At 44.7% G+C, this 23,930-nt stretch overlaps 1 protein-coding gene across 1 annotated transcript; it reads right to left on the reverse strand.

Moving 5' to 3' along the window:
* Positions 1-559: 559 nt before the first annotated feature.
* On the reverse strand, positions 560-12,384 carry snrpd1 (small nuclear ribonucleoprotein D1 polypeptide). The gene is made up of 4 exons (XM_043719587.2): positions 12,259-12,384; positions 2,930-3,006; positions 1,800-1,991; positions 560-742 (listed from the first exon to the last, which is right to left on the reverse strand). Exons 1-4 carry the CDS (start codon positions 12,336-12,338, stop codon positions 666-668), a joined length of 426 nt encoding a protein of 141 aa, XP_043575522.1. The 5' UTR covers positions 12,339-12,384; the 3' UTR covers positions 560-665.
* Between the last annotated feature and the right edge of the window lie 11,546 nt (positions 12,385-23,930).

The raw sequence follows: 23,930 nt of genomic DNA on the forward strand, positions 1-23,930 counted from the left end.
GAGGGGGTGAATGGTCTAGATTAGATTAGATTAGATTAGATTACAGTGTGGAAACAGGCCCTTCGGCCCAACAAGTCCACACCGACCCGCCGAAGCGAAACCCACCCATACCCCTACATTTACCCCTTACCTAACACTATGGGCAATTTAGTATGGCCAATTCACCTGACCCTGCACATCTTTGGACTGTGGGAGGAAACCGGAGCACCCGGAGGAAACCCACGCAGACACGGGGAGAACGTGCAAACTCCACACAGTCAGTCGCCTGATGCGGGAATTGAACCCGGGTCTCTGGCGCTGTGAGGCAGCAGTGCTAACCACTGTGCCACCGTGCCGCCCACTGCTCCTGTGTGCTATATTCTTATGAAATAAACAGGCCACTTCAATCACTTCTTGACAAATTTAAGAAAGATCAATTTGGAATTTGCTACCAACCAACAGGATAATACAGGAGGATTAAGGCTTAAAACAAAGATTAGGCTAAAAGGAAATTAGTTTTTAAAAAAATGTTGCGGTATTTAATGACGCCATCAATAGAATGTAACAGTGGGAAACAAAATCATGTGAATTAAGTTTATTAAAAACAAAAATAATGCAAAATTCCTCCAGTAAACAAAACTTGTACAAACATGAACGGCAATGTCTCCACAAAGCAGAACAAAATATTATCGCCTTGGTCCTCCTCGGCCTCTCCCACGTCCTCTTCCCCTGCCTCGACCTCTCCCCCGGCCTCGGCCTGCAACTGGTGGTTAAAACAAGGAGATCAAGATTAGTGAGTAAACTAGAACCAAATTCAATCGGATTGTAATGACATTCTGCTACAGTAAGAAAACATCACAGAAAAGTGATGTGCCTTTACAAATGCACAAGATTGTGTGAATATCAGAATATTTCACAGAATCCCTATGTGGAAGCAGGCTATTCAGCCCATTTGAGTCCAAACTGAAGAGCATTCCATCCATTTCCCACAGCCAATCCATCTAATGTGCACATCTTTGGAATGAGGGGGGAAACCGGAGCACCCGGAGGAAACCCAAGCAGAATGGGGAGAAAGTACAAACTTGACACAGACAGTTGCCTGAGGCTAGAAGTGAACCCGGGTACCCAGCATTATGAAGCAGCAGTGCTAACCACTGAGCCGCCCTGTTTCTCAAATATTTTGTCGCTCTCCCACCATTTGTGAAATCAACTGTCAGGCATGATTTCTCCAATTTTAAAAGTGTGGATTAGACACAAATAAAGCTTCAAATGCTTTAGACCCAGCCTTGCAGAACCATTCCTCGGGGGTCCTGCATTACTTTCATCTTTCCTGCCAGTTGCTAACACATCAAACAGGCTCAAGGGGCCAAACTTAATGCTCCTGCTACTAGTTCCTAATTTCTGTTTTCAAGGCTCTGGTGAAGGGAGTTAAAGTTACTGCACTGACTCTTAAAACAGATGCACAACAGCCTGTCAGCTCAGGTCAGATTACAATCGAAATGCTGACAAATAACTGCCTTTCACAATTTCTGGAAAGTGAGATTTTCAACATGCCTCACCAAAAAGGAAAAGTTTCTAAAAACCAACAGCTGGAGGGAAGAGGGAGAGAACCTTCTCCTAAGAACAGCAATCTGACTAAGTTAATGGTGAAGCTGTCTATCTGGGTGAGCAAGGGATTGAACACTACCCACTGCGCTGTCAAAGCCTGGCTGCGCTGGATGCTACTCAAGACAAAATCATCTTGGCCCCCAAAATAAGATGGAAGATGATTTAATAATTAGATTATAACGTTCCAGCAACCCATTCAGCAAACGCCGTACCTGCTTCTCTCTTTTTTGATTTAACTTTGGGCTCAACGTCAACGAGCAACGTGTCCAACGGTAAGCTGTCTGGGAGAACAAAGTAGCGAATATTGTTTCCTCGGATACTCAGTGTCTCGAGCTGTACAGGTTCTCTGTTCTTTAATGTCATCTTCACAGCTTTCAGGTGAGTATTCATACTGACATCCACGCCTGCAGGAGAAATCAAACCACAAAATGCTTTGCATCAAGCTGCTGCAATGGGATCAATCACTTCGTTCTTTTCTTAAGAAAAAACCTATTCCTTGAAGGGATGTGGGAGCCCCTGGCCTTTGTCGTCCCATCACTAACTACCCTCAGGAAGGTACAAAGATAACCAGATTACAGGAAGGTCAGAATTACTTCACAGAGAGTACAGTGGAAATTGATAAGAATGTTGGCAGGGCTTGAAAATTGCAGCTCTCGTGAAAGAGTGGATAGTCTTGAGTTGTTTCCCTTAGAACATGCTGCCCCTCGAATGGAGCAGGTTGAGGGGTGAATTAATCAAGGTGTATAAGAATATTGAGAGGCTCGGGTAGAGTGGACAGAAAAGGCTAGTTTCCCCCGACGGACATGTCAATTTTAAAGTTTTTAGGCGAGCAGGAGGATTAGACGGGGCATGAGGAAAAACCGTTTCATCCAGAAGGTGGCGGGTGCCTGGAATTCACTGTCCAGTCTGGTGGGTGAGACGGAAACCCTCAACTCATTTAAAAGGAACAGGATCTGCATCCTTGGCACTGGAACATGAAAGGATATGGACCACATCCTGGAAAATGGGATTAAAATGCACACTCATTTTTTCAGCGGGATCCATTAAAGAGCAATCCAGTTAATCCCACACCTAATTTCCCACAAATGTTTCTCTTTTATAATAATTATCCAATTCCTTTTTAAACGTTACGACTGAATGTGTTTTCACTGCCCTATCAGGCAATACATTCCAGTCCCACCCCCCCAACCCAACTCTTAGTGCAAATATAACATTTTATGAATAAAAACACAATAGGAGTTTCAGATTGATCACCAAAATGTCAGGTTAGAAGTTTATTTGTTACATCTTAACACCAGTTTAAACCAACTATGAAGAGTTAAATTTTGCGCTCCCTCTTTACCTGTGATAGTTCCATGTACCTGGGTTCCATTTTTCAGCTCAATGGTCACAGTCTCATGGCTCAATTTCATCAGAAATCTGTGCAAAGATATTCCCATTAAAACATGAGAAAATCATGAATAATACATAATAGTATAGAACAATAAATGCAGAATGGTACATCACAGAAGGGCCACTCTTCAGTCGATTGGGTCAGTATCAGCTCTTTCCTTTCAAAATAATTATCCAATTACTTTTTAAAAGCTACAAATGAAGGACAATAAGTACCAGCCTTTCAAGCAATGCACGGATTTTCAGCACCAGGGACCCAGGTTCGATTCCAGCCTCAGGCACGTTCTCCCCGTGTCTGCATGAATTTCCTCCGGGTGCTCTGGTTTCCTCCCACAGTATAAAGATGTGCAGGCCAGGTGAATTGGTCATGCTAAATTGCCCATAGTGTTAGGTGCATTAGTCAGAGGGAAATGGGTCTGGGTGGGTTACTCTTCGGAGGGTGAGTGTGAACTGGTTGGGCCGAAGGGCCTATTTCCATACTGTAGGGAATCTAATCGAATAAGATGTGTGTGGCTAACTCGGCCAGCATTTCTATTATCCACAGGGCAGTTAACAGCAAACCACATAGTTGTGGGTCTGGAGTCACATGTAGACCAGACTAGATAAGGATGACAATTTCCTTCCCTAAAGTTTTCCCAAAAATTGTCAATGGTAATCATTAGACTCTTAATTCCACATTTTTACTGAATTCAAATTCCTAGGTCTCTGGATTAATAGCCTATGATACATCCATGAGGCCATCACCTAATGACTTGTTGCGTCAAAAAGAAATTGTGTCACCACTGGTTCTTTTGCTAATCTTTTAAATTTTATCCTCTGGTTACTAACCCTTCAGTTATTGGAAACAGTTCCTCTTTTTTTATCCCATATTGTTCCCTATTCTAAAAACCTCTGAATTTCTTCATAGCCTTCCCTACTCCAAATAAAGGTTGAAGCCTCCCTGCCACAGAGGTGCTCCCTGACATATCTAAGCATGTATCTTAATTTTTAATTCTAAACCACTTCACCTGACGAAGAAGCAATGCTACAAAAGCTTGTGATTTCAAATAAATCTGGTGGACTATAACTCGGTGTCGTGTGACTTCTGACCTTGTGCAGCCCAGTCCTACACCAGCACCTCCCCATCATACTGATTTTTGTCATTGCCTGGGATTTGCATGCAGAAGGTGTCTTGCTACAGTTTAGATTAGATTAGATTACTTACAGTATGGAAACAGGCCCTTCGGCCCAACAAGTCCACACCGCCCCGCCGAAGCGCAACCCACCCATACCCCTACATTTACCCCTTATCTGACACTACGGGCAATTTAGCATGGCCAATTCATCTTACCTGCACATCTTTGGACTGTGGGAGGAAACCGGAGCACCCGGAGGAAACCCACACAGACACTGGGAGAACGTGCAAACTCCACACAGTCAGTCGCCTGAGGCGGGAAATGAACCCGGGTCTCTGGCGCTGTGAGGCAGCAGTGCTAACCACTGTGCCACCGTGCCGCCCACCAGCACAATGGATTAGCAGTCCATCGCCTTAACCACTCGGCCACCTCAAGGGTCAAGTTGTCTTGACCCTTCAAGGGAGTATTCACGTGCAGTAGTGTGCACAGATTTGGTTTCTTTATTGAAAGAAGGATATACTTGCCATTAAGGGAGTACAACAGAGATTAAGCCCTGGGATGGTGAGATTGTTTTATGAGGACAGATTGAGATGATTGGTCCTTTATTCCCTTTTAAAGATTTGAAGAATAAGAGGCAATGTCATTGAAACACAATTCATACAAGGCATGACAGAGTGGATATAGATATGATTCCACCCCCCCAGACGAGTTCGCAACCAGGATAAGGACAGACCATTTACAATGGAGCTAAGAAGACTCACTTAGAATCATCGGTAGTTCTCTCCCTAAGAGGACTGTGGAAGCTCAATCACAGGTTCAACACAGAAATCAACAGGTTCCTGGAGATTAACAACATTAAGGAATTGGAGATAGTACAGGAAAATGACAGAGGAGCTGATCAAACACAACCTGGAATGGTGGGACAGGCTCAACGGGCCGAATGATCTAATTCAATTCCGATTAAACTTTTTTTGTATCCTTTGAAAAGTGAGCATGTCTCCCCCTAAAGGTTGGAGCCAGAGTTGGAGACAATACTCATGCTGGGGATGAACAGGGGTTTGTTCAGCCTGAGCAGAATATGGGCGACGCCTTATGGACAAAACAGCATTTGTCTGCTCACAAGACTTTAAAGAAATACAGCTGATTACTTGTTCAAATCTCAAGTTCTGAAATTCCAGTCTGTGCAATCAAAAACTAATCACATACTTTTATTCAAATACTGCTGACACATTCTTTTTAATACAGTGTCCCTTTGTGCCTTACTTCACGTGTATATTTGCACAAATCCCCGTCTAAATGCAGTTGACATTTGAAAGGATGCAAACGTTATGCAACTGCATAATAGTTTATTTGGACAGGTTATAATTCGATGATTTAGATTGTGGAAAAAGACAGAAACAAGCAACGATGAAAATACTCAACAGGAAAGAGAATCGAAAAGGGATTTGGACCAGATTGGCTAAAATAATAATCAACTTGTCAGCAAAATTAAAGCCCAGGACTGAATGGATTATGTGTAAGCAAAACTGGCTAAAGAACAGAAAACAGGGAGTAACAGTAAACAGTTATTTTTCCGATCCAGAGAGAACATTGATGCTCCCTCAAAGCCAATCAACATCAGCACCTGTGCTCCTTTTTACATAGATTAATGAGCTGGGGTACAGAGAATCACTCCATAGTTTTCAGGACCACAATTCTGAAATGTAGCAATATTAGCAAATTATAGACTTCAGGAAGTTAAATTGGGAAGCAAACAAACGAAATTTCATACAAAAAAGGTGAAGTGCTCCACTATCAGATGAAGAATGAGGAACAGCAGTATTAAATAAATGGTATAAGAGTGCAGGGTTTGACAGACCTGGGGTATTAATTATGCAGATTTTCAAAAACAGCAGGTTGAGAAGGCTGCTCAGAAAGCAAATGGGATTTTTTTTTAAACAGAGGCAGGGTGCAAAAGCAAGCAAATTATACATTTACAAAACATTGGTTGGGCTGAGCCAGATTATTATGGTGTCCACAGCACGATACATTTTAGGAAACTGCCAAGACATTGGAGAGCACGTTGAGAAAATTTACTAGCAAGGTAAGAAAATGGGAAGCTTACTTATGAGTGTGTGTACTGAGGCAGGGATGGTTCACCTGGAGTGTTCAGAAGACTGGGAAGATTCAATAAAGATTATGTACAATTTTAAAAGGGAGGAACTGCTGTAGTGGCTGAAAGTCAGTGAGGCTCAGACACAGCTTGAAGATAATTGACAAAATATCCAACAGGAAAATGAGGAAACATACTGACACGTGCAGCGGGTTGCAACTTAAAACTAGTTCTTGATTGGGCAGTTCAAAGGGAATGGGATAAATACTAGAAAAGCAGGAATTTGTACCATTCTGGGGAAAGAGCCGGAGACAAATTGGACAGCTCATTCTAAGGGCTGGCAGAGAAACAACAAGCTGAATGGATCCCTGTGCTGCATATTCTGTATTCTGTGTTATGAGATGCTGAGAACTGGTGGTCAGCCTTCAGGAACACCACTCACAATTATCATCCATGGACTTTGAAACCAGAGAGTAGGCAGCCCTGATTTTGCAAACAAAGTTGCCTACTTTAGGCAAATCCTTGCCAGCAATTGGACCTCAGAACAATCTCATCAATAAATTCTGGCTCCAATCTCACACTCTTGGGCTTCTTTCTCTATCACGCAGAATGGAAGATACCCAAATATATCAAAACTGCTTCAAAAAATATTTATTAACAAAGGAATGAGGGCTTTTACTGATGTTTTAACTAAGATGCAAGAATCTGGCTGACGCCCACATCCTATGAAATATCAGCAAACCCTGAAATCACTTAAGGCAAATTCATGATATATATAAATAATTTGGAAGAGGAGACAGAGTATAACATATTCAAGTTTGCTGCTGACATTAAATTGAATGGAAAGGCAACTAAATTGAGTGCAGAGGATGTGGAAAGTCTGCAGAGGGATTTAGACAGGTTAAGTGAGTGGGCATGGGACTGGCAGACGGAGTACAATGTTGGTAAATGAGAGGGTGGAAATAAAACTCGTAGATCAGAGTATTATTTAAATGGCGCTAGATTGCAGCATGCTGTTGTGCAGAGGGACTTAGGACTGCTCATACATGAATTGCTACAAGTTGATTTTTAGGTGCAACAGGTCATTAGGAAGATAAACGGAATATTGGCTTTCATTGCTAGAGGGATTGAATTTAAGAGAAGGGAGGATCTGTTGCAATGGTACAAGGTGGTGGTGAGGCTGCACCTGGAGTATTGTGCGCAGTTCTGGTCTCCTTACTCGAGCAAGGATCTGCTGGCTTTGGAGACAACGTAGAGGTAGTTCACCAGGTTGACTTCGGACATGAGGGGGGTTACCCTATGAGAAGTTGGGCCGCCTGGGACTGCACTCGCTAGAATTTAGAAGAATGAGAATTGTGAAGCAATGAACAATGAGAATCTTATAGACACATAAAATTATGAAAGGAATAGATAAGACAGAAGTCGGCAAGTTGTTTCCACTCATGGCTAAGACTAGGACTAGGGGACATGGCCTCAAGATTAGGACAGAGATGAGGAGGAACTGCTTTACCTAGACAGTAGTGAATCCATGGAATTCTTTGCCCAAGAAAGCAGTAGAGGCAGTTGCATTAAATATATTCAAGACACAGTTGGATGCATTTTTGCATGATAGGGGAGTTAAGGGTTCAGGGGATAATGCTGGTAGGAAGAGCTGAGACAATGGATAGATCAGCCATGATCTTAACAAATGGCAGAACAAGTTTGATGGGCCAAATGGCCTCCTCCTCCTTCTATTAGTATAAAATTATGAAATGCCAATAGTTCCTTCAGAACAGATTGAAGCCATGTATTTCCAAAACATAACTGATTGATAAATGCTTAGATATTGGAGCTTATCTTGTAGGACATTTTAAACCATGCACACTCCAAATGCTACCTCCTGCCAATTCACCCTTGCATGCATTGTCAGATGATTTACTTTAAAAACAGTGAACCACTTCATGGCTTCACAATTCATAGATTTCTAATCTAAAAGGAACTCTAGATGGAGTAAATGCCACCACTTCCCCAGAAGCTCCCTTGACAGTCATTCTCCTTCCTGGGACTCTGTTTGCTCTTCATTACCACACTCTCTTCCCACCTACCAAATGGCAATTCCGCCTCCTGCATCTACTTAACTTACAGGACACTGTCTCTGGCCTTAGTCCAGTGACTCATAAGAGATAATCTTTTCCCAAATCTAGAGATTTTACCTCCGATTATGTTACTGATGTGAAGAAATTACAGAGCTATTCTCATAATTCACAGCTATTTTAAAAATTGGGGCGCTGGAAAAGCACAGCCGGTAAGGCAGCTTCCCAGGAGCAGGAAAGTCGACGTTTTGATCATAAGCTCTTCATCAGGAATGTGATCTTTCCTGATGAAGAGAGTATACTCGAAACATTGACTCTCCTGCTCCTCGGATGCTGCCTGACAGCTGTGCTTTTCCAGTACCACACTTCTTGACTCTGATCTCCAGCATCTGCAGTCCTCTCTTTCTCATAGCTATTTTAAGCAAATGCAACACAGAACAAGCTGAAAAATGTTGCCTTTCGTACAGTTTCAATCAATTCAATGCGCAATTCTTCACTCAGAAGAGGGCAGTTAAGCCCACAATTATCACATAGATTAGATTAGATTCCCTACAGTGTGGAAACAGGCCCTTCGGCCCAACAAGTCCATACCGACCCTCCGAAGAGTAACCCACCCAGACCCATTTCCCTCTGACTAATGCACCTAACACTATGGGGCAATTTAGCATGGCCAATTCACCTGGCCTGCACATCTTTAGACAGTGGGAGGAAACCAGAGCACCTGGGAGAAAACCCACACAGACACGGGGAGAACCTGCAAACTCCACACAGACAGTCGCCTGAGGCTGGAATCGAACCTGGACCCTGGTGCTGTGAGGCAGCAATGCTAACCACTGAGCCACCATGCCACCCAACTCAGGATATCACAGCTAGGGGAGAAAGTGAGGACTGCAGATGCTGGAGATCAGAGCTGAAAATGTGTTGCTGGAAAGGCGCAGCAGGTCAGGCAGCATCCAGGGAACAGGAGAATCGACGTTTTGGGCATAAGCCCTTCCTGAAGAAGGGCTTATGCCCGAAACGTCGATTCTCCTGTTCCCTGGATACTGCCTGACCTGCTGCGCTTTTCCAGCAACACATTTTCATATCACAGCTAGGGCAGATCAGGTAAAGAAAGGAGATTTATTTTTCTAAAAGGCTATCAATGAACTAGATGGGTTCTTATGGCAATTGAAACGGTCACCATGAGACCAGCTTATTATTCTCCATTGTTTATCAAATTCAAACTGCACAATCTACAATGATAGTATTCAAATCGATGTGCCCAGTACATAAGCTGAGTTCTGGATTACTAGTACAATGATATCTCCACGATACCACTACCTCCTCCACTGAAATTTAAAGATCCTTGTTTTGTCTTGCACCATTATGGCAATTCAACTTTCATCCTGTCAGATAATTAAAATGCAAGAGATTAAAAGCTGAGAATTCAAACGCTACCTTGGTGTATGTAAAATTGAATTCAATAAATCTGCTAATTTGTGGGCTTGCACATTACCATGTAAATGGCTCAGGGGGTGGGTGAGGGCATTCTTTATTAGCCCATATCAATGACAATGACAATCTGGTAAAAAACCTAAATTGTACATAAATTATTTGTTTCTACTGCTGGTGCACATCGGCACACTACCCCAACATTGGTGCAGATCACAAAATTCATTCTTTACATGGTAAGGATAAAGTGAAAAGGAAAATTGCAAAGGAATAACACCAAGACTGAAGACTTAGAGTCTGGGAACCAAAACTACAATCAACCCAGTACAATACACTGCTGTTCCATGGTACCATGCTAGAGAAACAACCTGAGAGCGAGGGGCAGACTTTAGTAAAGCCTCTGACAAGGTTCCACATGGTAGACTAATTAGGAAAGTTGGATCACATAGAATTCAGAGTGAGTTTGTTAATTGCACACAAAATTGGTTTAACAACAGGAGACATAGTGTGATGGCAGAGGGTCATTCTTCAGGCTGGAGGCCCGTGACCAGCTGGATCCCTTTGATCCACAGGGATCAGTCCTGGATCATTTTCGTTCATCATTTATATAAATGATTTAGATGAGAACACAGAAAACATGCTAAGTTGAGGACAACACCAAGATTGGTGGTGTAGTGAAGCAAAGTTATCTAACACTACAAAGACGTCTTGATCAATTGGGTCAATGGGCTGAGGTGTGGCAGATGGAGTTTAATTTGGATAAATGAGCGCTGTTGCATTTTGGTAAAACAAACAAAGGCAAGACTTACAAAATTAAAAATAGGGCCTTGGGTAGACCTCCAGAAGAGGGCAGTTCAGCCCACAATTATCACATAGATTAGATTAGATTCCCTACAGTGTGGAAACAAGCCCTTCAGCCCAACAAGTGCATACCGACCCTCCGAACAGTAACCCACCCAGACCCATTTCCCTCTGACTAATGCACCTAACACTATGGGCAATTTAGCATGGCCAATTCACGTAACCTGGAGATTCAGATACATAATTCTTTGAAGTCTGCATTACATAGAGATAGAGTCGTTAAGAAGGCGTCTAGCACGCTTAGCTTCAATGCTCAGACTTTTGAGTACAGACGTTGGGACGTTACATTGAGATTGTACAGGGTGTTGGTGAGGCCTCTTCTGGAGGACTGTGTCCAGTTCTGGTCTCCATGTTATAGGAAGCTGGAGAGGGTTTCAGAAGCAATTTACCAGAGTGTTGCCAGAAATGGAGGGCTTGAGTTATAAGGAGAGGCTGGGACTATTTCCACTGGAGCGTAGGAGGTTGAAAGGTGACTTTAGAGATTTTTAAAAGAAGGAGGGGTATAGATAAGGTGAATGAAAAGTATATTTTCCCTAGCATGGGGTATTCCAAAGCTAGGGGCATATTTTTTAAGATGACAGTTTAATTAAACATAGTGTGGTTCGTGTGCGTGTGGAATGAACTCCAGAGGAAATGGTGGATGCAAGTACAATTATGATGTTTAAAAGGCATTTAGATAAATACACAAATAAGAAATGTTTTGGAGGGATATGGGCCAAGTGCAGGCAGGTGGGACTAGTTTAGTTTGGGATTATGGTCAGCATGGACTGGTTGGACTGAGGGGTCTGTTTCCATGCTGTATAGCAATGACAGACTTCACAATCCTTTCAAAGTCACAATTCACCCAGGAGTCAATGCCAGCCAGGCCCAGACAGGTAGCGCAGAGACAGTGAGGAGTATGTGATGGGCAACCCTTGCTGGCCAACTACTTGGCACCAATGAGGCTGGGGAGGGGGCACTGTCACAGTGACTATTGTACGTGCACACGCAGAGGTCAAAACAGGCAACTCTTGGCTGACCACCCGTCCTGCCACAGGCATCGCTTGGAAGGGCAAGACTGACTGCGTGTGGGTGGAGGTCAATGCCAATAGTCCTGGAAGACCTGTCGTCCCCACTGTGGGTCAAGGACAAGAGTGAGCACAGACAGCTCTCGCTGACCATCGGTCTCTCCATGGGCACTGTTAGAGAGGACAGGGGGTGACTGGGTGTTGGGGGAGAGACACTGAACCCTGTGGATAGACAGCAGCAGGAATGGGAGGGGGAGCAAGTGATGCACCCTCCAGTCGACCAGCGGGACTTTGTTAGAATAAGACTGAGTAAAATGTTGTCTGTTTTTAATCAGACTTTTTGAAATGGTTTACAGACAAAAGGGAGAGAGGAGTGAGTCTGATCCATGGTCAAAGAGCTCAATCAGAACAGGAGCAGCTCCTTCCCCACTGTAAATCCGGGGGGGGGGGGGGGGGGAGACACTACAGCCTCTCCTCCCCCCAGGATCCTAGGCCTTTAAGCGCCGGGGTCGCCCCGTGCCGGTATGCGGGTCTCCCCACGGCCGGTGCGGCCTGACTGGGCCCCAGGCCTCATCTAGGCCGCGGCTTCTCCAACCTCATCCTCCTCCCCACCGATCTCTCCCATTCCCTGCCCATACCCTCCGTTCCGGTAGGTATAGGCCCGAGGTCACCCATCCCCGGCCTCCGATGCCTCCTCTTACCGGACCAGCTTCATGATGGAGGCGGATTGTTCCTGGGGGCCGCGGAATACAGGCGCCACAACCCGTCCTACAATAAGCATGCGCAGGTGGCCGGCAGCCGGCCGCTACTACTGAGCATGCGTTGAATGCCGGTGGCCGGCTGCTATTATTAGCGAGCGCAGGTTCGCGCTGATTTAGAAATGAGCATGCGCAAACATTGGGCCAGCCATGCGCATGCTGAACACTGGAGATACGGTAGGCGGTGCTCCCTACTGCCACCTTTAGTCAAATATGGAAATAACGCCCAGTATAGAAAATCTCACTCTGGAAAGTTACTCATTGGAATTTAGAAGGATGAAGGGGAATCTCATACAAACATTAAATCCTGACAGGACTGGACAGGCGAGATGTGGGTAGAAGGTTCCTGATATTGGGGAAGTCCAGCACTAGGGGTCACAGTCTAAGAATAAGAGGTAAACCGTTCAGGACTGAGTTGAGGAAGAATTTCTTCACTCAGAGAGTTGTGAACCTGTGGAATTCTCTCCTACAGGAAGCTGTTGGGGTCAGTTCATTAAATATATGGAAGAGGGAGCTGGTTGTGGTGCTTGCAGCTAAAGGGCACAAGGAATACAGAGAGAAAGTGGGAATGGGATACTGAAATTGCATGATCAGCCATAATCATACTGAGTGGCAATACAGGCTCAAAGAGCTGAATGACCTACTCTTGCACCCACTTCCAGTGTTTCAATGAGGGTTGTAAAGTATTTTTGTTTTAATAGATTGCATTTTCTGCTGCCTCAGTGCCAAACAACCAGGTTCAATTCGAGCCTCGAACAATTGTCTGTGTCGAGTTTGCAGTTCTCTCTGTGGGATTCCTCTAGGTGCTCCGGTTTCCTCCCACAATCCAAAAATGTGCAGGTTAGGTGAATTGGCCATGCTATATTGTCCATGGTGTTCAGGGATGTGTAGATAAGGTGCATTAGCCATGGGGATTGTACAGTAATAGGGTAGGGGAATGGGTCTGGGTGGGTTATTCTTCGGAGGGTTGGACCTAATGGCCTATTTCCACACTGTGGGGATTCTATGATCCATTTGAAAACAAAATTATAAATATTCATTTTAAGCCTTTCTTTACACTGTTCAACTTGTGACTTTGTTGGATAAGAAGCTTTGGTGCTGAGCATCATAGAACTACACAACACTGAGTGTGAACCCGTTATTTCCAATGTTCTTTTGCTCCAGTTCCGTTTGCAAATATTCTCTTTCAACTATTTGCACAAATTCAATATAATCGAAACACCACCAGCTACATGTCTAGTCACACACTAAGCTCAGCTGATACCCAAATTATCCTTAATCATAGAGCTTTGCAGCATGGAAACAGACTTTTCGGTCCAACTCGTCCATGCCAACCAGATATCCTAAATAAATCTAATCCCATTTGCCAGCATTTAGCCCATATCCCTCTAAACCCTTCCTATTCGTGTACCCATCCAGATGCCTTTTAAATGCTGTAATTGTATCAGCCTCCACCACTCCTCTAGCAGCTCATTCCATAAACACACCACCATCTGTGTGAAAAAGTTGTCCCTTAAATCATCCCCTCTCACCTTAAACCCTGCTCTCTAGTTTTGGACTCCCTGTCCCAGGGAAAAGATCTTGTCTATTTACCCTGTCCATGCCCCTCATGACTTTATAAACCTCTATAAGGTTACCTCTCAGCCTCTGATGCTCAAAGGAAAACAGCCCCAGCCTATTCAGCCTCTCCCTATAGCTGAAACCATCCAACCCTGGCAATGTCCTTGTAAATCTTTTCTGAACCCTTTCAAGTTTCAAAACATCCTTCCTATAACAGGGAGAGTGGAATTGCGTGCAGTATTCCAAAATGGCCGAACTAATGTCCTGTACAGTTGCAAAATGACCTCCCTATTCCTATACTCAATGCACTGATCAATAAAGACAAGCATACCAAATGCTTTCTTCACTATCTTGTCTACCTGCAGCTCCAATTTCAGGGAACTATGGACCTGACTCCAAGGTCTCTTTGTTCAGCAACACTTCCAAGGACCTTACCATTAAATATGTGATTCCTGCTGTGATTTGCCTTTCCTAAACTGCAACACCTCTCACTTATCTAAATTAAACTCCATCTGCCACTCCTCAGCCAATGGTCAAGATCCTGTTGTACCGAGGTGACCTTCTTCGCTGTCCACCACAACACCAATTTTGGTGTCATCTGCAAACTTACTAACTATACCTTCTCTGTTCACATCCAAATCATTTATACAACAAAAAGCAGTGGACCCAGCACTGATCCTTGTGGCACTCCACTTGTCACAGGTCTCCAGTCTGAAAAGCAACCCTCCACCATCACCCTTCGTCTTCTACCTTCAAGCCAGTCCTGTATCCAAATGGCTAGCTTTCCCCGTATTCTAAACTTTCTAACCAGTCTACCAAGAGGAACTTTGTCAAATGCCTTACTGAAGTCCATATAGATCACATTCACTGCTCTGCCCTCATTAATTCTCTTTGTTACTTCTTCAAAAAAGTTAATAGGACATGAGACATGATTTCCCTGCACAAAGCCATGTTGACTATCCCTAATCAGTCCTTGCCTTTCCAAATACATGTAAATTCTATCCCTCAGGATTCCCTCCAACAACTTGCCCACCACCTCCTCCCTCACCTCCATCCAAGGCCCCAAAGAAGCCTTCCACATCATCACAGTTTTAGCTGCGCATCCACCAATATCATTTATTGTATCCGTTGCTCCCGATGTGGTCTCCTCTACACTGGGACGCCTCCTAGCAGAGCGCTTTAGGGAACATCTCCGGGACACCCGCACCAATCAACCCCACCGCCCTGTGGCCCAATACTTCAACTCCCATCTGCCGAGGGCATGCAGGTCCTGGGCCTCCTCCACTGCCTCTCCCTCATTACCCGACGCCTAGAGGAAGAATACCTCATCTTCTGCCTCGGAACACTTCAACCCCAGAGCATCAATGTGGACTTCACCAGTTTCTTCATTTCCCCTTCCCCCACCACACGCCAGTTCCAACCTTCCTGCTCAGCACCATCCTCATGACCTGTCCTACCTGCCTATCTTCCTTTCCAACTATCCACTCCACCCTCCTCTTTGACCTATCACCTCCATTCCCATCCCCATTCACCTATTGTACTCTATGCTATTTCTCCCCACCTCCACCCCCCTCTCATTTATCTCTCCACTCTGCAGGCACCCTGCCTCTATTCCTGATGAAGGGCTTTTGCCCAAAACGTCGATTTTCCTGCTCCTCGGATGCTGCCTGACCTGCTATGCTTTTCCAGCACCCTTCTAATCAAGACTCTGGTTTCTAGCAAGATTAGCAAGGTTAGATCTCAGGGGATACAGGGAGAACTAGCCATTTGGATACAGAACTGACTCAAAGGTAGAAGACAGAGGGTGGTGGTGGGGGGTTGTTTTTCAGACTGGAGGCCTATGACCAGTGGAGTGCCACAAGGATCGGTGGAATATTGCGTGCAATTCTGGTCCCCTTCCTATTGGAAAGATGTTGCGAAACTTGAAAGGGTTCAGAAAAGATTTACAAGGATGTTGCCAGGGTTGGAGGGTCTGAGCTACAGGGAGAGGCTGGGGTTGTTTTCCCTGGAGCGTCAGAGGCTGAGGGGTGACCTTATAGAGGTTTACAAAATTATGAGGGGCATGGATAGGATAAATAGACAAAGTCTTTTCCCTGGGGTCAGGGAGTCTAGAACTAGAGGGCACAGGTTTAGGGTGAGAGGGGAAAGATATAAAAGAGACCTCAGGGGCAACTTTTTCACACAGAGGGTGGTACGTGTATGGAATGAACTGCCAGAGGATGTGGTGGAGGCTGGTACAATTGCAACATTTAAGAGGCATTTGGATGGGTATATGAATAGGATGTGTTTGGAGGGATATGGGTCGGGTGCTGGCAGGTGGGACTATATTGGGTTGGGATATCTGGTCGGCATGGACGGGTTGGACCGAAGGGTCTGTTTCCATGCTGTACATCTCTATGACTCTATGTGCAGTCCTTGATTTTACCTTGCCCACCACCAATGTCAGGCCCACTGGTTTATAGTTCCCTGGCTTTTCCTTACCACCTTTCTTAAATAGTGGCACCATGTTAGCCAACCTCCAGACTTCCTGCACTCATCTGTGCCGATCGATGATACAAATATCTCAGCAAGGGGCCACAGCTTGCACCAAGTCATGTTTGTTGATGTACATAGAACATTACAGAACAGTACAGGCCCTTCGGTCCTCGATGTTACACCGACCAGTCATACCAATCTGAAGCCCATCTAACCTACACTGTTCCATGTACGTCCATATGCTTGTCCAATGACGACTTAAATGTACTTAAAGTTGGCGAATCTACTACCGTTGCAGGCAAAGCATTCCACACCCTTACTACTCGTTGAGTAAAGAAACTACCTCTGACATCTGTCCTATATCTATCACCCCTCAATTTAAAGCTATGCCCCCTACTGCTCGCCATCATCATTCTTGGAAAAAGGCTCTTCATGTCCACCCTATCTAACCCTCTGATTATCTTATATGTCTCTATTAAGTCACCTCTCAACCTCCTTCTAATGAAAACAGCCTCAAGTCCCTCAGCCTTTCCTCATAAGACCTTCCCTCCATACTAGGCAACATCCTAGTAAATCGCCTCTGCACCCTTTCCAAAGCTTCCTTCTTATCATGCGGTGACCAGAACTGTACACAATACTCCAAACCTTCACAAACCTTGCGAACTCCAAGTGCGGCCTCATGGTTCTGGAACTCAATCCCTCTATTAATAAAAGCTAAAACACTGTATGCCTTCTTAACAACCCTGTCAACCTGGGTGGCAACTTTCAAGGATCTGTGTACATGGACACAGATCTCTCTGCTCATCTACACTACCAAGAATCTTACCATTAGCCCAGTACTTTGCATTCCAGTTACTCTGACCAAAGTGAATCACCTCACACTTGTCCGCATTAAACTCCATTTGCTACCTCTCAGCCCAGCTCTGCAGCTTATCTATATCTCTCTGTAAACTACAACATCCTTCATCACTATCCACAACTCCACCGACCTTAGTGTCGTCTGCAAATTTACTAACCCACCTTTCTACGCCCTCATCCAGGTCGTTTATAAAAATGACGAACAGCAGTGGACCCAACACTGACCCTTGCGGTACACCACTGGTAACTGGACTCCAGGATGAACATTTCCCATCAACCACCACACATTTTACACTGGGCCTGCAAGACGCACTGCAGAAAATCACCAAGGTTCCCCAGACAACACCTTCCAATATTGCAGCAGAGTACAAGTCCTGAGATGGACCTCCTCTTCTAAGTTCAGTACTTGTCTTCTTTTTTGTCTTTTCATGTTCTTTTTCTCCTTACCTCCCATCCTTGGATGGCATCAGTGGCAGTGAGTTGAGCCAGTGTGGACTCGAGGAGAAACCCAGCACGGACTTCTCTGCGCTTAGAATTTTTTTTCTCTCTTTCTCTGCTTTAGAAGCTCTGTAATGCTGAACTTTATTTTCCTCACTTACACCTACGATTTTGTACCTGGGCACTTTTGTACCTAACATGGCGCCGGAAATGGTGACATTGTACATTTTCCATTAGACTCACGTATCCCTCTGCTTGAGTACTTGACAATAAAACCAAATTCCTTATCCCAAATGAGCCTACAAGATGCACTGCAAAAAATCACCAAAGTTTCCCAGACAGCACCTTCCAAACCCATTACCACTTGAAAGACAACGACAGCTGATACATGGGAACACCTTCACTTGCAACTTCAATTCCAAATGTTTCAATCCAAAATGTTCTTAATCCACTCGAAGACTTTTGGAAGTTTCCCATGTAATGACGTAGCCTGTTATGTTTTACTCTCATTTAACTTTGTGACCTGAGTGAAGTGTAGAAGAGGGGGCTTGACAGGGTGGACACAGATGCATCTTCCCTTTTGAAAGAGAATCTAGGACCAAGGGTCACTGTTTAAAAATAAGGGATCGCCCTTTAAAACAGGAATTCAGATTTTTTTTTTTTACCCTGTAAGGGGGGACTTTTCTTTCTGTACAGGTTTTGAAAGCAGAGTCCTTGAATATTTCTAAAAGCAGGGGTACGTAGATTCATGACAAGCAAGAGGTGAAATATTATTGGAGTGGAGGAGAATATGGAACAATTATAGAATCCCTACAGCTTCATAGAATTCTTACAGTGTGAAAACAGGCCCCTCGGCCCAACAAGTCCACACCAACCCTTGAAGAGTAACCCAACCGAGACCCGTTCCCTGATCCTATTACTCTCCATTTTATCCCAGACTAATGCACCTAACCTACATATCCCTGAACACTCTGGGCAATTTAACATGGCCAATTTATCTAACCTGCACATCTCTGGTCAGCCATTACCTTAAAATGAATTAGAGTGGTGCTGGAAAAGCACAGCAGGTCAGGCAGCATCCAAGGAGCAGAAAAATCGATGTTTTAGGCAAAAGCCCTTCATCAGAAATAGAGCAGGAAGCCTGCATGGTGGAGAGATAAATGAGAGGGGGGTGGAGGTGGGGAGAAAGTAGCATAGAGTACAATAGGTGAATGGGGGTGGGGATGGAGGTGATAGGTTAGAGAGGAGGGTGGGGGAAGGTAGCAAAGAGTACAATGGGTGAATGTGGGTGAGGATGGAGGTGATAGGTCAGAGAGGAGGGTGGAGTGGAGAGGTGGAAAAGAAGATAGACAGGTAGGACAGGTCATGGGGATGGTGCTCAGCTGGAGGGTTGGAACTGGGGTAAGGTGGGGGGAGAGGAAATGAAGAAACTGGTGAAGTTCACATTGATGCCCTGGGGTTGAAGTCTTCCGAGGCGGAAGATGAGGCATTCTTCCTCCAGGCACTATGGTGGTGAGGGAGCGGCGGTGAAGGAGGCCCAGGACCTCCATGTCCTCGGCAGAGTGGGAGGGGGAGTTGAAATGTTGGGCCACGGGGCAGTGGGATTGATTGATGCGGGTGTCCCAGAGATGTTCCCTAAAGCGCTCTGCGAGTAGGCGTCCTGTCTCCCCAATGTAGAGGAGACAGCATCGGGAGCAACAGATACAATAAATAACATTGGTGGATGTGCAGGTGAAACTTTGATGCATGTGGAAGGCTCCTTTGGGGCCTTGGATGGAGGTGAGGGAGATGATGAGGGTGCAGGTTTCGCAATTCCTGCAGTGGCAGGGGAGGATGCCAGGACGGGAGGGTGGGTTGTTGGGGGGGGGGGTGGACCTGACCAGGTGGTCATGGAGAGAACCTTAGAAAGGCAGAGCAAGCTGGAGGCCGAAGTGCTTCGACTTCATCTTAAACATGTTGGTCTTTCCTTTAATGCAAATGTACCAATTCCACAACAAAGGATGGCACAGTGGCTCAATGGTTAGCCCTTCTGCCTCACAGGACCAGGGACCTGGGTTTGATTCTAGCCTCGGATTACTGTCTGTGTGGAGTTTGCCACATTCTCCCTGTGTCTGTGTGCATTTCCTCCCATAGTCCAAAGATGGGACTAAGAAACAAAATAGGGATGATCACCTTATTGGGTTTGTATTAAAGACCCCCTAATCATCAGAGGGAAATTGAGAAACAAATTTGTAAGGAGATCTCAGTTATCTGTAAGAATAATAGGGTGTTTCTGGTAGGGAATTTTAACTTTCCAAACACAGACTGGGACTGCCATAGTGTTAAGGGTTTAGATGGAGAGGAATTTGTTAAGTGTGTACAAGAAAATTTTCTGATTCAGTATGTGGATATACCTACCAGAAAAGGTGCAAAACTTGACCAACTCTTGGGAAATAAGGCAGGGCAGGTGACTGAAGTGTCAGTGGGGGAGCACTTTGGGACCAGCGACCATAATTCGATTCGTTTTAAAATAGTGATGGAAGAGGATAGGCCAGATCTAAAAGTTGAAGTTCTAAATTGGAGAAAGGCCAATTTTGATGGTATTAGGCAAGAACTTTCAAAAGCTGATTGGGGGCAGATGTTTGCAGGTAAAGGGACGGCTGGAAAATGGGAAGCCTTCAGAAATGAGATAACAAGAATCCAGAGAAAGTATATTCCTGTTAGAGTGAAAGGAAAGGCTGGTAGGTATAGGGAATGCTGGATGACTAAAGAAATTGAGGGTTTGGTTAAGAAAAAGGAAGCGTATGTCAGGTACAGACAGGATAGATTGAGTGAGTCCTTAGAAGAGTATAAAAGCAGTTGGAGTATACTTAAGAGGGAGATCAGGAGGGCAAAAAGGGGACATGAGATAGCTTTGGCAAAGAGAGTTAAGAAAAGGGTAAGTAGGAGAGAATAAGGCACCTCAAAGATCAGCAAGGCGGCCTTTGTATGGAACTGCAGGAGATGGGGGAGATACTAAACGACTATTTTGCATCAGTATTTACTGTGGAAAAGGACATGGAAGATATAGAATGTAGGGAAATAGATGGTGACATCCTGAAAAATCTCCATATTACAGAGGAGGAAGTGCTGGATGGCTTGAAATGCATAAAAGTGGATAAATCCCCAGGACCTGATCAAGTGTACCACAGAGCTCTGTGGGATACAACAGAAGTGATTGCTGGGCCTCTTACTGAGATATTTGTATCATCGATAGTCACAGGTGAGGTGCCAGAAGAATGGAGGTTGGCTAACATGGTGCCACTGTTTAAGAAGGGTGGTAAGGACAAGCCAGGGAACTGTAGACCAATGAGCCTGATGTCAGTGGTGGGCAAGTTGTTGGAGGGGAACATGAGGGACAGGATGTACATTTATTTGGAAAGGCAAGGATTGATTAGTGATAGTCAACATGGCTTTGTGTGTGGGAAATCATGTCTCACGAACTTGATTGAATTTTTTGAAGTAGTAACAAAGAGGGCAGAGCAGTAGATGTGATCTATATGGACATCAGTAAGGCGTTCAATAAGGTTTCCCATGGGAGACTGGTTAGCAAGGTTAGATCTCATGGAATACAGGGAGAATTAGCCATTTGGATACAGAACTGGCTCAAAGGTAGAAGACAGGGCTTGGTGGTGGAGGGTTGTTTTTCAGACTGGAGGCCTGTGACCAGTGGGGTACCACAAGGATCAGTGCTGGGTCCACTACTCTTTGTCATTTATATGAATGATTTGGATGGAAGTATAAGAGGTATAAGTTAGTAAGTTTGGTGATGACACCAAAATTGGAGGTGTAGTGGACAGAGAAGAAGATTACCTCAGAATACAACGGAATCTTGATCAGATGGGCCAATGGGCTAAGAAGTGGCAGATGGAGTTTAATTTGGATAAACTGATGTGCTGCATTTTGGGAAAGCAAATCTTAGCAGGACTCATACACTTAATGGTAAGGTCCTAGGGAGTGTTGCTGAACAGACACCTTGGAGTGCAGGTTCATAGCTCCTTGAAAGTGGAGTCGGAGGCAGATAGGATACTGAAGGCGGCGTTTGGTATGCTTTCCTTTATTGGTCAGAGTACTGAGTACAGGAGTTAGGAGGTCATGTTGCGGCTGTACAGGACATTGATTAGGCCACTTTTGGAATATTGTGTGCAATTCTGGTCTCCTTCCTATCGGAAAGATATTGTGAAACTTAAAAGGGTTCAGAAATGATTTACAAGGATGTTGCCACGGTTGGAGGATTTGAGCTATAGGGAGAGGTTGTATAGGCTACAGTTGTTTTCCCTGGAGCATCGGAGGCTGAGAGGTGACCTTATAGAGGTTTATAAAATCATGAGGGACATGGATAGGATAAATAGACAAAGTCTCTTCCCTGGGGTGGGGGAGTCCAGAACTAGAGGGCATAGTTTAGGGTGAGAGGGGAAAGATATAAAAGAGACCTAAGGGGCAACTTTTTCATGCAGAGGGAGGTACGTGTATGGAATGAGCTGCCAGAGGAAGTGGTGGAGGCAAGTACAATTGCAACATTTAAAAGGCATCTGGATGGGTATATGAATAGGAAGGGTTTGGAGGGATATGGGCTGGGTGCTGGCAGGTGGGACTAGATTGGGTTGGGATATCCCGTCAGCATGGACGAGTTGGATTGAAGAGTCTATTTCTGTGCTGTGCATCTCTGACTCTGTGCTGATTAGGTGGAGTAGCCATGGGGAATGCAAGGTTATAGGGTAGGGGAGTGGTGTGAGTGAAATGTTCTTCAGAGGGTTGGTATGGACCTGATGAGCCAAATGGCTCCCACACTGTAGGGATTCTATGAACTTGTGTAACAATAATCTGGGTTCTTTATTTGAAGATGAGACTATACATAGCCTCCCAGTGAACATTGTCTATGTAGATACACCTGAACTTTGGAGCTGTTGCTCTGTTCTGTGCACGGTACATGGGGTAAGACATCACATTCTGCCTAATAGAGTCATAGAGGTGTACAACACAGAAATAGACCCTTTGATGCAACTTGTTCATGCCGACCAGATATCCTAAATTAATCAAGTCTCATCTGCCAGCATTTGGCCGATAGCCCTCCAAACTCTTCCTATTCGTATACTCATCAAGATGCCTTTTAAATGTTATAATTGTACCAGCCTCCACCACTTCGTCTGTCAGCTCATTCCATGTATGCACCACACTTTGTGTGAAAACTTTGCGCTGTTGGACAGTAATTTAAGCTGCACCCCCTTAAATGTACATCACCACAGCAACTGCCGCAGTGCAGATCAGGAAAATGAAGTGTAGCTCATTACAGAAGTTATACACTGCTTCAAGTGAGAGTGGTTCGTACAGGTATTTAGAAGGTTGCTGAGCCAGCAGAGTTAGAGTTCAGTTGGCAGATTCTGCAGAGCTGCTGCAACACAAATAAAATATTTCCGATTTCCAGCACCTGCAGTAAGGACTGAAAGGTAAATGAGAAAAACAGAAGTGTTAACTATTTTTCTCTCTCCACAGATGCTGCTGAATTCCTCCAAATTTCTGTTTTTTAAAACATAGTTAATATTGTTTCAATTGGATGGATCAAAATTTCTGACCAAGGCTCTTCAACTCAAAATGTGATGACTATTGGTGTCCTGTCAGATGCTGGCAAAACAGCATTTTCTGTCCTTAGCTGGCTCTTCTGAAATTATTAGGATTTTAAAAATATACAGGATATAGAACAAAAGATTTGAAAATAAGAACTGCAAATAAGATTCCTGGTGAAGCGCTTATGCTCAAAACGTCAATTTGCCTGCTCCTTGGAGGCTGCCTGACTGGCTGTGCTTTTCCAGCACCACACTGGGCGGCACGGTGGCACAGTGGTTAGCACTGCTGCCTCGCAGCGCCAGAGACCCGGGTTCAATTCCCGACTCAGGCGACTGACTGTGTGGAGTTTGCACGTTCTCCCCGTGTCTGCGTGGGTTTCCTCCGGGTGCTCCGGTTTCCTCCCACAGTCCAAAGATGTGCAGGTTAGGTGAATTGGCCATACTAAATTGCCCGTAGTGTTAGGTAAGGGGTAAATGTAGGGGTATGGGTGGGTTTCGCTTCGGCGGGTCGGTGTGGACTTGTTGGGCCGAAGGGCCTGTTTCCACACTGTAATCTAATCTAATCTAATCACTCTCAACTCTGATTTCCAGCATTTGCAGTCCTCACTTTCTCCCAAATGAACATGACACCAAGTCTCTTCACTGTACAGCACAATGAGTTAAAGTTTATGTTGTGAACAAAATAAAAACAATAAAAACATC

This window comes from Chiloscyllium plagiosum, unplaced genomic scaffold (genome assembly GCF_037043375.1).
Source record: "Chiloscyllium plagiosum isolate Xiang-an unplaced genomic scaffold, Cpla_swu_hap1 HiC_scaffold_34, whole genome shotgun sequence".
Lineage (NCBI taxonomy): Eukaryota > Metazoa > Chordata > Chondrichthyes > Orectolobiformes > Hemiscylliidae > Chiloscyllium > Chiloscyllium plagiosum.